Raw genomic sequence first — 14,494 nt, 5'->3', positions numbered from 1 at the left:
TTTGGAGCCGAACACAACCCAGTTCTCAGTGAGAGTGATTAAAGCCGGTATGGAAATCAGCTTTGAGTCTGCAGCAGCAGATAACTAACACAGAGGCGCTGCTGATTCAGACACAGACGAGATGACAGACTTTTGCCCCGTAGGTGTGAATGTGAGTGTGGCTGGTTGTCCGTCCCTGTGATTGGCTGGCGACCAGTCCAGGGTGTGACCCCGCCTCCTCTCGCTCCGCACTCCTCACAAACTGAACGTGACACTCCTGAAGCTAACTGTTGACGTTTGCTTTGATTTGCATAATTACGTTCAGATTTAGTGAAGCGAACATTTAAATTCAGTCCGTCGTTCTGTCCGTCAAACATCAGGAACACGCAGTGACTGTTTCAAACACACACACACACACACACACACACACACACACACACACACACACACACACACACACACACACACACACACACACACACACACACACACACACACACACACACACACACACACACACACACACACACACACACACACACACAGCTCCCATAAGGGTCAGACAGGTTGACTGCATCAAACCGAGGAGTTCATTGGAGCAAGCGACGTGTGTGTGTGTTTTTCTTCTTTCCTACTTTGTTTCCTTCTTTCAAATCGTCCCTCTCCTCTCCTTGGTTCCTCTCCTCTCCTCTCCTTGCTTCCTCTCATCTCCCTCTTGTGTCCTCACATATATTTATTTTCCATCCTTTACTCCTTCCTTTCTTCCATTGCTTTCCTTTGCTCCTGTCCTTCCTTCCTTCCTTCCATCCTTCCTTCCTTCCTTCTTACCTCTCTGTACTTCTTTTCCTTCTCACCTTTGTTTGTCTCCCCTCTTGTCTCCTCTCTCCTCTCCATAGCTTACTCTCCTCTTTGTTGTCTTTTCTCTCCTCTGTTTATTTGTGTCCTTCATTCCTCTCCTCTCTTATTCCCTTTCTCTCCATCCTTCCTATTCTCTATTTTATTGTATTCTGTCCTTCTCTTCCTTTCTGCTCTTACCTCTTTGACTCCTTTCCTCTCGAATCCTTTCTTCCTCTCCTCCCCCCTTGTTTGTGTCCTCTCTTATCTATTCCAAGTCCTTGTTTCCTCTCCTTGTCTCCTTGATTCCTCCCCCCCCCCTCATGTGGACTGTTTCCTCCACCTCTCTTCCTTCATTCAGAGTGTGTGTTGTTCGTCTGTGTGTTGTTTCTGATTTGTCTTGAAGCCACAAAAGCTCTTAGCTCGGTTTTTTGAAGTCTGCTCCCTTTCTCTCCCCCCCCCCCCCCCTCTCTCTCTCACACACACACACGCACACTAAGCCAAACATAACTGGATTAGGACGTTGGAGAGAGATAGTGAGGTGGAGTGAGTATTGAGGTCAGCCTAATAAACATTCATCTCATATGTTATTGAAGCGTTTCTTCATCCTGTACACACCAACGTGTTAACCTGTGACATGACCACGCTGGGCGTCTGCGTTTGATGACCGCGTTCATTATCATGACGATGCCTTTGTTGCCCGTGTCTGGTTCACTGGCGGGATCTGTGCGTGTCGTTTAAGTTTCAGAATGGCTGCTCCTCTGCTGCTCCACGTCTCCACTGCAGGAGAAATCACATACATGCAAAATCCATGTAATTGGATTGGAGGATTGTTATCGTCCCCGAGGAACAACAAAGACAGAAATACTTACAAAAACAAAACTGGTGGTGATGATAAGAGACACAAACACTAACAGTCCTTAAGTTAAAGTGTCATGGCAACAAGGCCTGCAGCTCGTTTAAAAAACCAACAGCTTTTGGTCCTCCTGATGGAAGTGAACCTCCTCCCTGTCTGCAGAAGTCTGAACTCTGATGTGAGGGGGAGTGTTGTAGTCAAGACCACACGAACCAGAGTGCTCCGAGACCGAGTCAAGACCAAGACAACAAATATCTTTGTGTGCAGGAGGCACTTAGACCGTAACACCGGGAAGGTTGCGGTCGTAAACGGGGGATAAAAATCAAACTACAAATGAAGTGAAGTTATTTGTTGTTTTTGAAAGAGGTGTTTTCCTTCTAGTCCCAGACCGAGACCTTCAAAATGTGGACTCGAAACCAGTCTCAAGGAGCACATGAGGGTGTTCTTTGCATTCTGATTGGCTCTTATTTTTTTTTTAAAACACGCTCTAGATGATTCAACTCAAAGTTTAACTGTATTTCTCCACGATGCTGAGGTTACCAAACCAACAGATCACAAAAGTTCAAATGGAAAAAAGTTCCTACAAACATCCAACACAATCAGACGTAATCAAAGCATATCTGTCTGTCCATGAAGGTTTGTTTCTTTTATTCTGAAACATTTTCTATAAACTCGTCGGTCTTCTTATATCAGGAGTATTTACCTCTGTGAATCTGTAGCTCTGGATTTATCAACAGGTTGCATGATTGCTTCAGTATCTGTCGTCTGCAGCTGTATCGTACTGAATGAGGGATTTTAATCCTCTGTTATGAGTGTCACACGGGTACCGTGGTAACTTTGGTGAAATCTCATGAATGTGCGACAGAATCACACAAACAACTCGTTGGTCTTAACGCCGTATGTTTGTCTGTTTGGTGAGTGATGTTGGATTAGCAGAGTTTAATAATCCAGTGAGTCAGAGCCCCCCACACACACACACAATAGTGGCAATACACAGCACAGCCAAAATACTTCTTACATCAGTTTCAACATAAGACGATGAGTCATGAGATGCCGGAGCAAGAAGACGATTGAAACAGCTTGAACAAATTTAAAAAGCAGTTTTTATTCCCCAATTTAAAATGTAAATCAAACATTTGTAACATTCTCTCTGTAGAGCTGCTGGTTGAGTGTGTGAAGAACAACGACTTAAAGAAGGTGAGTGACAGTTTCATCTCTCACTACAGACCTTTGCACCTCATTTCTACATACTCACATGTGTCTTTGAATTGAATCATCAGCTGCAGGAGCTGCACCTGAAGGGAGCCGACCTCACGTCACTCGACTCGTCCGGCTGCAGTTTACTTCATCACGCTGCCAGCGCAGGAAGCAAAGAGATGGTCCGCTACATCCTCGACAACGGTATGTGTACAGGCCTCCACCTGTTTGGTGCACGCTTGTAAAACAATAAGTCTTGCTTATTCAACAGTAAAGTTTAAAACATGTAGTTTCAATCAATCTTTATTTTGTAGAGCGCCAACTCAATACAAATGTTATCTCAAGACACTTTACAAACAGCAGGTTTAAGAGAGGGTTGGTAAGCTCTGACAATGCAGCTCATTGTCAGCAAAGACAATTTCAACCAGAATCTTAAAAAGTGGATCTGGAGAAAATCACCAACCCTGCGTTTTAAGTAGTTTGTAGTCGACTCTCACCCATAACGGTCTCGTCTGATGTCTTTTTAGCTCCAAGTGATCTGCTGGACGTTACAGAAAAACTGCAGTAAGTACAGATTCTATTTGTGCTTGAAAACATCTAACATTGAACTGAAACCATGAGGTTTTTTAAAATGCTAAACACTTTATTTAAATGTTAACAGAGTGTAGATGATGATGCTGTTGCTGAGAAAATGTTGTGAAACTTTCCAACTTCAGTCCTGTGCCTGTATCTCCAGCTTTGATGTTGTTGCTGTGATCTCTGTTCAGTCTGTATGTGATGATATATGTGCCACCGTTGATGTCTGTTCCTCGGGTGATGTTGTCAGATGCTGTAATCTGACGCTCTCTCTATCTCTCTCTCTCTTCTGTTGACCAGGGGGGAGACGGTCCTTCACCGAGCTGCGTCCCTGTGTCAAAGAACTATCTGTCATTATCTGGTTGAAGCAGGAGCCTCGCTCATGAAGACAGACCTACAGGTACAGTTCAGACTCTAACCTGCAGCCTTTAAAATGGATATCTGCGTCCAGTTCTCACCATCAGTGCAGTCTGTGTGTGTTCACCTCAAACAGGCATCTTCTCTCATTTTGTTCACATTTCCATGGAGGTTTGGAGCCTCACTGGCTGGACTCAGCAATGACCTAGATACAGAGAGAGGAGAGGCAGACAGATAGTTTCTTTCTTGGTGTTAACATATCATGTGTACAGTGTCTCTAGTGACATCACTGATGATCCATATTTTACTTAAATCTTATGTCATGGTGGTAACAATGGACGATTAATGAATTTAGGTTAGTATGTCGGAGTATGTGCTGTGTTGCACAGTCCATGATCCTTACAAGTTAGAACTCGTTGTAAAGGGTTATTTTTGATTTATTTAAGATGAAGAACTAGAAAAGGTTTAGTCAGTTTTTTATTAATTTTAGATGATTCAGGTACCGGACTGTAAAACTTCTGACATCCATTAAAACAAGGACAACATTACAGCTAATTTAAATCTTTATAAATACTATATAAATCGAATTTATTATTATTATTATTATTAAAGCTTCCTGAGTCTAAGTGGATTGAATTTGGAGATAACAGCTCTGATCTTTGTTTGTCTCTTCTTCAGGGCGACACTCCGAAAAACCGAGCCGAGAAGTCTGAGGACGCCGAGCTGGCGGCGTATCTGGAGAACCGACAGCACTACCAGATGATCCAGAGGGAGGATCAGGAGACGGCCGTCTGACACTGAAGTCTGAACTTTTTTTTTTTTTACGAGCGTCGTCAGACTGACCGAGTGACAGACGGCGGCTCGTTCGGGGCTTCAGGGTGTGACGGGAGGACTCGTCTGATCCCTCACCAGAGAAGCTGTGCCAAAACCTGCAGTGGCGGTTCTAGACCACTTTTACTGAGGGGGCCAAACTGGGGGCAGTTGTTTTGTCAATGGGGAACATTAAACCAAATTAGACAAAGATGATCGCTTTAAAAAATATATATTATGCCAAAAAAATACCATGATTTATATTAGTTTCAGTATTTAATACTAGATTGTGAGTCCGGTTGTTGAGTCAAATACTCGGGGGGCTCTTCCTTTTGGAGGGGGGGCCACAGGGGGGGACCAAGCTCAGTGTTACAGGGACACTGGCCCCTGTTGGCCCCTGCCTAGAACCGCACATGAAAACCGGAACTCAACGTGTTTAATAGAGACTTCAGCGGACCAACAGTCGGACTGTGTTCTTGTTTCTGACTTTGGAAACGAAACTCTAAAAGGATTTCATATCAATCAAAGTCCAGGAACTCGAAATAATCATCGTATGTAAATGAGAAATAAAGAAAAGCTTTGTGTGATGTAAGTGTCTACTCTAGTTTAAAGGAAAGTGTTTATGTCCAGATTGTATCTCAGGAAGATTTCAGAAAGTGTTCACCTCAACTCTTCTTAAAAATGGCGTCCCGCTCAGCGACCCCACGAGGGAAATCAGAAGAAAAAGATTTAGCCAAAACATTCATGAATCATCACAACTGTGAAAGAGTTTAGCATCGTGTGAATCAAACAGTGATCTTTATTCCTTGTAGATTTGGTGCCAAAACAATAAATAAATAAATAATAATATTTCAGACATTTCCCTGCTGAATCTAACCACAAACACAATGAGGTTCACAAATGAGTTTGTAAATGCAGACTGAACAGTTTATATATTTGTGGATTTCTATTACATATAAAAACTATAAAGATTTGTGTGTGAATCACAAATACATTTGTGAATCTTATTTTTGAATTTGTATTTGTCCCATCACTGTCATATCTTTATTCTAATCTTATTGTATTTATTGATGTATTTTGATATTTTGAGTGAACCTGTACTCCACGTGTCTTTGGATTGTCCCCCGGGGATAAATAAAGTTCTTTTTAATTTTAATTAACATAATTATTCTATGAAGGTATCTCTATAGTTACTCCACCAATCAGAAGCGGGCACCAGGGAGCGGAATCAGCTGACCAATCACCACACCTCAATCACCTGTTTCCTGTTGATGTTTGATTCCTGTCGTCTCATTAGCATCGACCTGCAGCTGCACTGAATGAGGGACTTTAATCTTCTACACCTGGAGTATTCTGAGTGTCACACAGGTACTGCGCTGACTTTGGTGAAATCTCATGAATGTGACGTCACTCTGCGACACAAACACACCTGTGCACGTGTTTGTCTGTTTGGTGAGTGATGTTGGATTAGCAGAGTTTAATAATCCAGTGAGTCGTTAAACAGCTTCAACAAACTTAAAAAAACAGTTTTTATTTCAAATGAAACATTTGTAACATTCTCTCTCTACAGACAGATGATACCAGACCTGTGCACCTCATTTATACATACTCACCTGCTCTTGATTTATTCACCAGATTGAATAAGGAGTGAAAACTACAAGACACAAGAAAATGTAAAGTGTCTCTAGTGACGTCACTGATGCTCCATATTTTATTTGAGGTCCTTTGAACCATATTATCCTAATATATGATCGACCATATGTATATATAATAAATAAACCTTTATGTCATGGTGGGAACATTAATGAATTTAGGTTAGTATGTCGTTTTAAAAGTACATTATATTAAGTTTCATCCAACACACAAATCAAAGAAAACAGACAATACAACTTTAAACTAAATCTATAACTAAACAAAACTACAGCTGAAAGATAAAAACAACAAACATTAAAGACTAAGAAGACAAACTACACAGAAAAGCTACAAACAGCAGCTAACAAGTAACCAAGACAACAGCTAACAAGTAACCAAGACAACCGCTAACAAGTAACCAAGACAACCGCTAAAAGGTAAATAAGACAACAGCTAACAAGTAACCAAGACAACAGCTAACAAGTAACCAAGACAACCGCTAAAAGGTAAATAAGACAACAGCTAACAAGTAACCAAGACAACAGCTAACAAGTAACCAAGACAACCGCTAAAAGGTAAATAAGACAACAGTTAACAAGTAACCAAGACAACCGCTAAAAGGTAAATAAGACAACAGCTAAAAGGTAAATAAGACAACAGTTAACAAGTAACCAAGACAACCGCTAAAAGGTAAATAAAACTAAACAACAGCTAAAAGGTAAATAAGACAACAGCTAACAAGTAACCAAGACAACAACTAAAAGGTAAATTAAGACAACAAGCCTTCTGTGTTTAATTTACTCAAAGAAACAGCAGTCTGATTAATTTCTTATTTAAGCGCAGTAACAACTAACCACCAGAGGGCGCCCTCTCCATGTAAAGTGATGTATAAACGATATAATGCATTTATTTAAAATTTTACAACTAACCACCAGAGGGCGCCCTCTCCATATAAAGTGATGTATAAACGATAAAATGCATTTATTTAAAATTTTACAACTAACCACCAGAGGGCGCCCTCTCCATGTAAAGTGATGCATAAACGATAAAATGCATTTATTTAAAATTTTACAACTAACCACCAGAGGGCGCCCTCTCCATGTAAAGTGATGTATAAACGATAAAATGCATTTATTTAAAATTTTACAACTAACCACCAGAGGGCGCCCTCTCTATGTAAAGTGATGTATAAACGATAAAATGCATTTATTTTCAACCTATACCTTTTAATTAGAGTCTTACATCATTGTTTGGTAAATTATTTATATTAAAGCTGCATTTTTACCTTTTCTTCTTAGGTTTAATTTTACATTTTACAGCTCATTGAGCTAATTTAGATTAAACATAAATTAAAAGGAAACATTTACAAGTTAAAAAGGTTGTTTTAAAATTCTTCTTCCGTGTCTTGATTTTATTAACTTTCATATGCTCATAACTCTTCTTCACCTACCTTATGTAACTTTAAAATTCATTGAGTCCTGATCAGATTCGAACTGGAATCCTGAATTTTCCTGAGTGATGTGAAGTGGTTAAGTTGTAGAATGTAATACAGATTTAGTTTTTCTTTCAGGAATGGAGCCACAGTCCCTCGTCCTGTTAGTCTGACCCCTCCGTCTGCCCGTACGACCAACTGTAGGTGGTTTTCACACGCTCCATCTGAATCTGAAGGGGTAACTGTGGAGTCATTATGAACCGAGGGGTGCTGATCAAGCTGCTGTGTTTACGCTGAAGCCTATCATGTTAGCGCTGAGCTAAGCATATGTGTTTGGTCACTAGTGCGACAAGTTAGAGATATTAGAGGCAAACTTTAATGTCGCTCTGCAGGTTTTTCTTGGGTTGTTAAGAAGTGTGTCTGACTGTGAATAAGGCCGTCCATCCTGCTGTCCTGCACGTGCACAGATGTGCACAGCATGTTGGATGTTGAGGTAAAAGTGGGCGGTGCAGGATGTTAAACATAATGAATTGATCAGATCATTTGTGATCTAGAACATGCACACACACACACACACACACAGTTCTTAGGTCGTTATTGAGGCCAAAGGTTGTATTCAAGAAAAGGACGTATAATGTGTGATGTCACCTTGGGCTGCTCGATGATGGCAGAAATGATGAACAGGATTATGTTGTTTTCAAGACCGTGGGAAGTGAAAATTGTGGGAAGTGTCAAAGTGATTTAAAAATGCATTTAAAATGTGTTCCAAGCTAATAGTGGATGTGAATATAAGAGCCATAGGACAGCTTGTTAGCTCCACAGAGCTAGCTGTAAGCTAATTTAAATGTGTTTTCTGTATCCAGGCAACAGAGGACGATGTCTCTGTCAGGAGAATTAACACAGTAGAATAAAAACAGGACGACAGGACGCTTCATATTCTGTATTATACAACAACAAAAACACAATTTAACAACATCGGGACGCATCAAGTCATTTCATGTGTGTGTGTGTGTGTGTGTGTGTGTGTGTGTGTGTGTGTGTGTGTGTGTGTGTGTGTGTGTGTGTGTGTGTGTGTGTGTGTGTGTGTGTGTGTGTGTGTGTGTGTGTGTGTGTGTGTGTGTGTGTGTGTGTGTGATTGGCATGTTTTCAGTGGACGGCAGCGTTTGAGCGAGTGTGGCTGACTGGAAATACCGAGAGACCACAAGAACGGGCTTCATGTGGAACGGGACAGTGCTGGAAACGCAGGTTGCAACGTGTGTGTGTGTGTGTGTGTGTGTGAATGTTTGATTTACAGTCAGCTTTTAGGGATCGCAAATGATTGTTGAAGAAAGTGTTGCTGATGACACATTACAGAGCAGAGGATGAAAACTTTGCTGTTTACATCATCACCGTGGTGTTAAGTGGGAAAAAGTCACAGCACACTCTGAGGCCTAATGGAATCAAAGGCATATCTGGTGTGCAGCGGCCGACACAGCGGGTTTGTTTAAGGCTCTCTGTCACAGCAAGCTGTCAGCTCCACTGGAGTTCAGCCTCACTGACAGAGCAGAGTACACACACACACACACACACACACACACACAGTACATGTATACATGTATACAACAGCACGCTGTGACATGTGTCAGGCTGAGAGCTCAGTTTACAAGTTGTGGCGTGCTGAACCTCACAGACGTAAACAGTAGTTATGAAGCTGATGATCCAAGTTGTGTTGTGGATGAATGAAAGTGAAGCAGCGGAAGATGAACATCACAATGGCGACATGTTTTTCTGTTCTCACAGTCCTTGATGAACTCGGATCAACAGTTTTTATTTTGAATGAATTCCCCAATTTAAAATGCAAATCAAACATTTGTAACATTCTCTCTCTCTCTCTCTCTCTCTCTGTAGAGCTGCTGGTTGAGTGTGTGAAGAACAAGGACGTAAAGAAGGTGAGTCTTATCGTCTCTCACTACAGACCTTTGCACCTCATTTCGGTGCGTCAGTGTCATGCTTTGCTCCGTCGACAACATTTTGAGGTTCTTTAAACATTGTCTTTGAATTGAATCATCTGCACTCCTGAAAATATCTAGATCATTTCAGGAGGACTGCTCCGGAGATTCTCCTGATCTGGTTGTTCACATATCCACCTCACAGCTGGGGACTACAACTGTCAGACAGGAGGGGGGTGGCGAGGGGTCTCCTGAGGTATATGACGCTATAATGAGAATATTTGTCTTTATATCTACGTGGAGTTGAACAGAATCACAGTGTGAACTAAAGAGTGGAGAAGAACAAACTGGAGAACAGGAAACATGCAGCAGCAGGTTCATTAGAGCACGGAGATGGTAGAGGTGGCGTGCAGACAGTCTGTGGTCGAGCAGCAGTCACAGGATTTAAACGTCACTCCCCCTCCCATTGGCCCGAGGTGAATATTCCAGATAATATTCTGCTGCGTTCTCACATCAGCTCACTCTGACTAACTGCTGAAAAGAATACTACAGTAGGGTTCTGTCAGGAGAAACTCCGGGTGAAGTCCAAACGAAAGAATGTGTCCATTTGAATTCACACATACAGCTCCTCCTGCAAATATCAGGAGTTTTCAGGAGTTTTCTGCAAGTGTGAAACTCCTTTAGTCTGTCTTCTAAAGGGGTCCGTCTAAGACAATGGATTTTAATTAACATAAACAGTAAACAGTTGCTTTATAATTAAAAAAATATGTTATCTGTGATTAAGTGAAGTCACATTTATTTATAAAGAAATAAAACAAAGAAAGAAGTTTGAATTTGTTGTATCTAGAACAAGAAAGGTGAAAAAAGAAACTTCCGAATGCAGTAATTCACAGAGTGACCACAGGAGGGCGCAGTTTCACCTTTAAACTCCATCTTTACACATTAGTATCTCAAACTAACTAATTTATCTGCTTCTTGGACACTTTGGAGAACGACAGGGAAAGGAAGAGAGAAACTGGAGGTAAACATCATTAACAGTGAATTTATCTGTGGGTAAGAATTCAGTCAATGTCCTAAAGACCGGAAAACAGGTTAGCGTCGTCCCCTGCTAAGAGCTATGCTAACGAACGCAGTTAGTGGGGCGGTTAATGTTACCATGGTGACCCGAGTTTGACTTTCTCTTGTTGCTAGGTTACCAAGAGTTTAAAAAACAAGTAAATTACATTAATAAATATTTTTTATCAATAAAACATTTGATTTTTGACTTAGTCTTGTTTATGTGTCCTCTTATTTATAAATTTTTAATTTCTTCGATAGAAACTTTCAGCGTCACTTCCGGTTGAAGCTTCCGGTAATCACGCCCAAGTGTTCTCAGGTGTGTATATCATTGTTTCGACCAGGTAAGCGGTGTGGACCGCGGGCAGTATGGCTGTCGATGAAAGAGGTGGAAGAAGAAGGAAAGATGAAGTCTGGATACTCAGTGAGTCATTAAAAGTCCAGTTTTGTGTGAAAAGACATAAAATAGAAATACCGGCGTCTTTATGCTAATGCTAACACCTAGGCTAATGCTCATGCTGACGTCATTACAAATGTTTGTTAAGAGGAAACATCGTCAAAGTAAGCTGATGATAACGTTTATGAATATTATCACTTTACTAAACTATTTAAGTTTATTGACTAATATGTAAATTAGTTAATCCGAGGTAAAATTATTTATTTTTTATTTATTTATTGAACAAAAACATATTTTCTAAACATTACTGTTCACGGAGCTCAGAAATTAAATGTTCATCTTGTTTAAGTAATATGAATAGACTTCATTTATTTAATTTAAAAAGTTAAAGCTCTTAATCCAGTTTTCTGTGTTTAATTTATTATTCAAGTGCAGTAACCAACAACTAACCACCAGAGGGCGCCCTTTCTATATAAAGTAATTTATAAACGATAAAATACATTTATTTTCAACCTTTAACTTTAATTAGAGTCTTTGTTCTTGTGACAGTTAATGTATGGTAAAGATGTTTCTATATTATATTCTACATTTAAACTTTGAATTTAAATTTGCTTCAGTCTCATAGAAAACCCTTAAAGTGAAGTTAAACACAGATAATTTACAGTGAATGATAAAACTCAGGTTTATTCCAATCATCATGATGTTGTATAATCACAAACATTTTGTGTTTTATTAACTTGATGAACTAAAATTAGTTTTTCTTCTCCAACAGGAACTCTGTTGACGTCTTCCAGGAGGATCCTCGTCTTGCTCAGGTAGGAGACTCAATGCTTTCTTAATGTTGTTTTATTATGTTTTAGGTCTTATAGATGTTTTGACTTCATCCTTTTTGAAAAGCTACTAAGAAGTCGATTTAGAGTTCAGGAACTTAATGAAATACTACAGTTTTATAATCCTTAGCTACATAGAGTTATCAGTATGTTGATGTTAAAGCTGATTTAAGGGGAGTTATGACCTTCTTTTAGTTTAGACCTTGATACAGCACTTAAATCAGCTTTAACATCAACATACTGATAACTCTATGTAGCTAAGCTGTTGACTAACGATTATAAAACTGTAGTATTTCATTAAACACCTGATGTTCCTGAACTCTAAATCGACTTCTTAGTAGCTGATTAAAATAACTGAGTCTAAACATTTATAAGACCTAAAACATGATAAAACAACATTAAGAAAGCTTTGAGCTCCTATCCAATGGGGTGCTTTATTTTAATTTGCTGATGTATCATGTCTGTTAAATATTTTATTGTAATAAAACTACTGCTATGTCCATTCTGCATCAGTGAGCAGGCTCAGCTTTTTCCTCTCAGTGTGTTTCATTGTCATGAAACATGTTTATTAATATCTGTCACCCAAAGGAGCGACCAATAATCAGGCTATCTCGAAGCTGTGTTTTTACTCATTGAAATCTCAGTTTAAATGTTATAAAATATTTAAACTTTCCTTAAAATGAAAACAAATCTCACAGCTGTGTGTGACAAAGAAGGAAACAACTACAAAACATCAGGAATTAAAGATGCTGACAACACAACCATGAGACAAATTAAGAGTTTAACATTTTATTTATTATGAAAGTGGCAAAGAGTAAACAGACAATAAAACTTTAAATCTACGAAGAAAACTGCACAGAAAGCTACAACGAGTTAGTTAACAGGTAAACTTTAATCCAAAGAAAATCCTTCCAGCTGCAGCACAGATCTACTCTTCAGGGTTCAGAGAGCGAGGAAACACCTGGAATATCAGAAACAAGAAACAAAGACATCAGTTTACAGCTAGGATTGTACAAAACATGAAAAGTAAAATGGCCATTCTGATACATGACTAATTTTTAATCATTTAATTAAGTGAAAAGAATCTCTACATCTACATCAAAGAGTGTGTTAAGATTAAAATTTAGAAGTTTGAGCATCATGTAAAAGCACGCCAAAACTAAAATGGTGGTTAATGAGATAAGACATGTTTACACGTCTTTCAAATGTATAAAAAGTGATCACAGATCAACATTTACAGAGTTTTAAATATGTAGCCGTGATGTCATAAAGCCTTAAAACAGATGTTTGTAGTTTTATCTGCACCTACTTAGCATCAAGAATATGACTGTGACTTAAACAGTTAAAATACTCACCAAATGTTGAATGAAGCAGGCGAGGCAGCATGGTGTGGCAGCATGGTGTAGCAGACATGTTCACAGCTCTTTGTTTGGTTCAGGCTGCCCCTAAAAGTGTTACAAAAACATCACAATTAGTTTAAACTTCAAAATGTTTGTTATTGTAAAGTGTCTGCAGATAACTTTTCTTCTGATTTGGAGATAAGTGAATAAAAATGGACTGATGAATGAAAGTTAACATTCAGCAATAAGCATGTTTCCTAATAGAAAATCATTTACATTAAAGAAGACGATTGAAACAGCTTGAACAAACTTTAAAAACTGTTTTATTTAAAATGTAAATCAAACATTTGTAACATTCTCTCTGTAGAGCTGCTGGTTGAGTGTGTGAAGAACAAAGACTTAAAGAAGGTGAGTGACAGTTTCATCTCTCACTACAGACCTTTGCACCTCATTTCTACAGACTCACATGTGTCTTTGAATTGAATCATCAGCTGCAGGAGCTGCACCTGAAGGGAGCCGGCCTCACGTCACTCCACTCGTCCGGCTGCAGGTGACGTCATCACGCTGCCACTGCAGGAAGCAAAGAGATGGTCCTCTACATCCTCCACAGGTGTGTACAGTCCTCCACCTGTTTGATGTACGTAGGTTAACAGTCAGACAAACTCCATTCAACGATGAGTGAGTCAGGATGTTAGTTACTCTTTTGATTTACTCACCAGATTGAAGGAGTGAAAACTACAAGACACAAGAACATTTAGTTTAGTCATTACCAAAGTTCTACAATAAACTAATACAGGACAAAAGAAAGCTTAGTTGTTACTAATGCTAAGCTACATGCTAATGCTAAGCCACATGTTATTCTACATCAATCAGATGCAATACGCAACAAATTATAACAAGGCTAATGTTAAGCTACATGCTAAACCTTAACTTCAGTAAAGTGAAGGAACTTACATTTCTGTTGCTGCCTGCTGTGTGCAGTCTTGAAGACTAAAGAAGGAACCCTTAACTTCCTGCTTCCTTTATAGGTGGGCACTTCCTGTTTGAACAGTCACTTCCTGTTTGAACAGTCACTTCCTGTAGCAGTACCTGTACCTTTAAGAGTATACCAAATAACCAGGTGTAGCTCATTAGAAGAATCCTTAGTTGTTGTTTTTTTTTTACCATTAATGAATGTATGTGGATTCTTTTCATCATAGGTATGTATGTAGTTTTATTCAAAATAGGAATATGATGTTTTTTTCTTTCTGTATTCTAGTGTTTGAATAAA

At 39.4% G+C, this 14,494-nt stretch overlaps 1 protein-coding gene and 1 long non-coding RNA gene across 9 annotated transcripts in view; one reads left to right on the top strand and one right to left on the bottom strand.

The window, feature by feature from the left end:
- dgkza (diacylglycerol kinase, zeta a) overlaps window positions 1–13,793 on the top strand; it is an 83,953-nt gene extending 70,160 nt beyond the window's left edge. For 7 of the 8 annotated variants that reach the window (XM_061032762.1, XM_061032764.1, XM_061032763.1 and 4 more), the window contains 5 exons: window positions 2,826–2,866; window positions 2,950–3,070; window positions 3,394–3,430; window positions 3,743–3,842; window positions 4,478–5,765. In XM_061032762.1, coding sequence (XP_060888745.1) covers window positions 2,826–2,866; window positions 2,950–3,070; window positions 3,394–3,430; window positions 3,743–3,842; window positions 4,478–4,594 — 416 coding nt within the window. In that variant the 3' untranslated portion in view covers window positions 4,595–5,765. Of the gene's footprint in view, window positions 1–2,825; window positions 2,867–2,949; window positions 3,071–3,393; window positions 3,431–3,742; window positions 3,843–4,477; window positions 5,766–13,591; window positions 13,633–13,715 lie in introns of those variants that run through there. The other variant, XM_061032758.1, reaches the window with a different exon arrangement.
- Window positions 13,255–14,222, bottom strand: LOC132959622 (uncharacterized). Its single transcript, XR_009667048.1, has 3 exons — window positions 14,179–14,222; window positions 13,691–13,959; window positions 13,255–13,329 (listed from the first exon to the last, which is right to left on the bottom strand). It is a non-coding gene; the product is annotated as an uncharacterized LOC132959622 (long non-coding RNA).
- Window positions 14,223–14,494: the final 272 nt, after the last annotated feature.

This window comes from Labrus mixtus, chromosome 24, assembly GCF_963584025.1.
Source record: "Labrus mixtus chromosome 24, fLabMix1.1, whole genome shotgun sequence".
NCBI lineage: Eukaryota > Metazoa > Chordata > Actinopteri > Labriformes > Labridae > Labrus > Labrus mixtus.
This window is presented reverse-complemented; position numbering and strand designations above follow the sequence as displayed.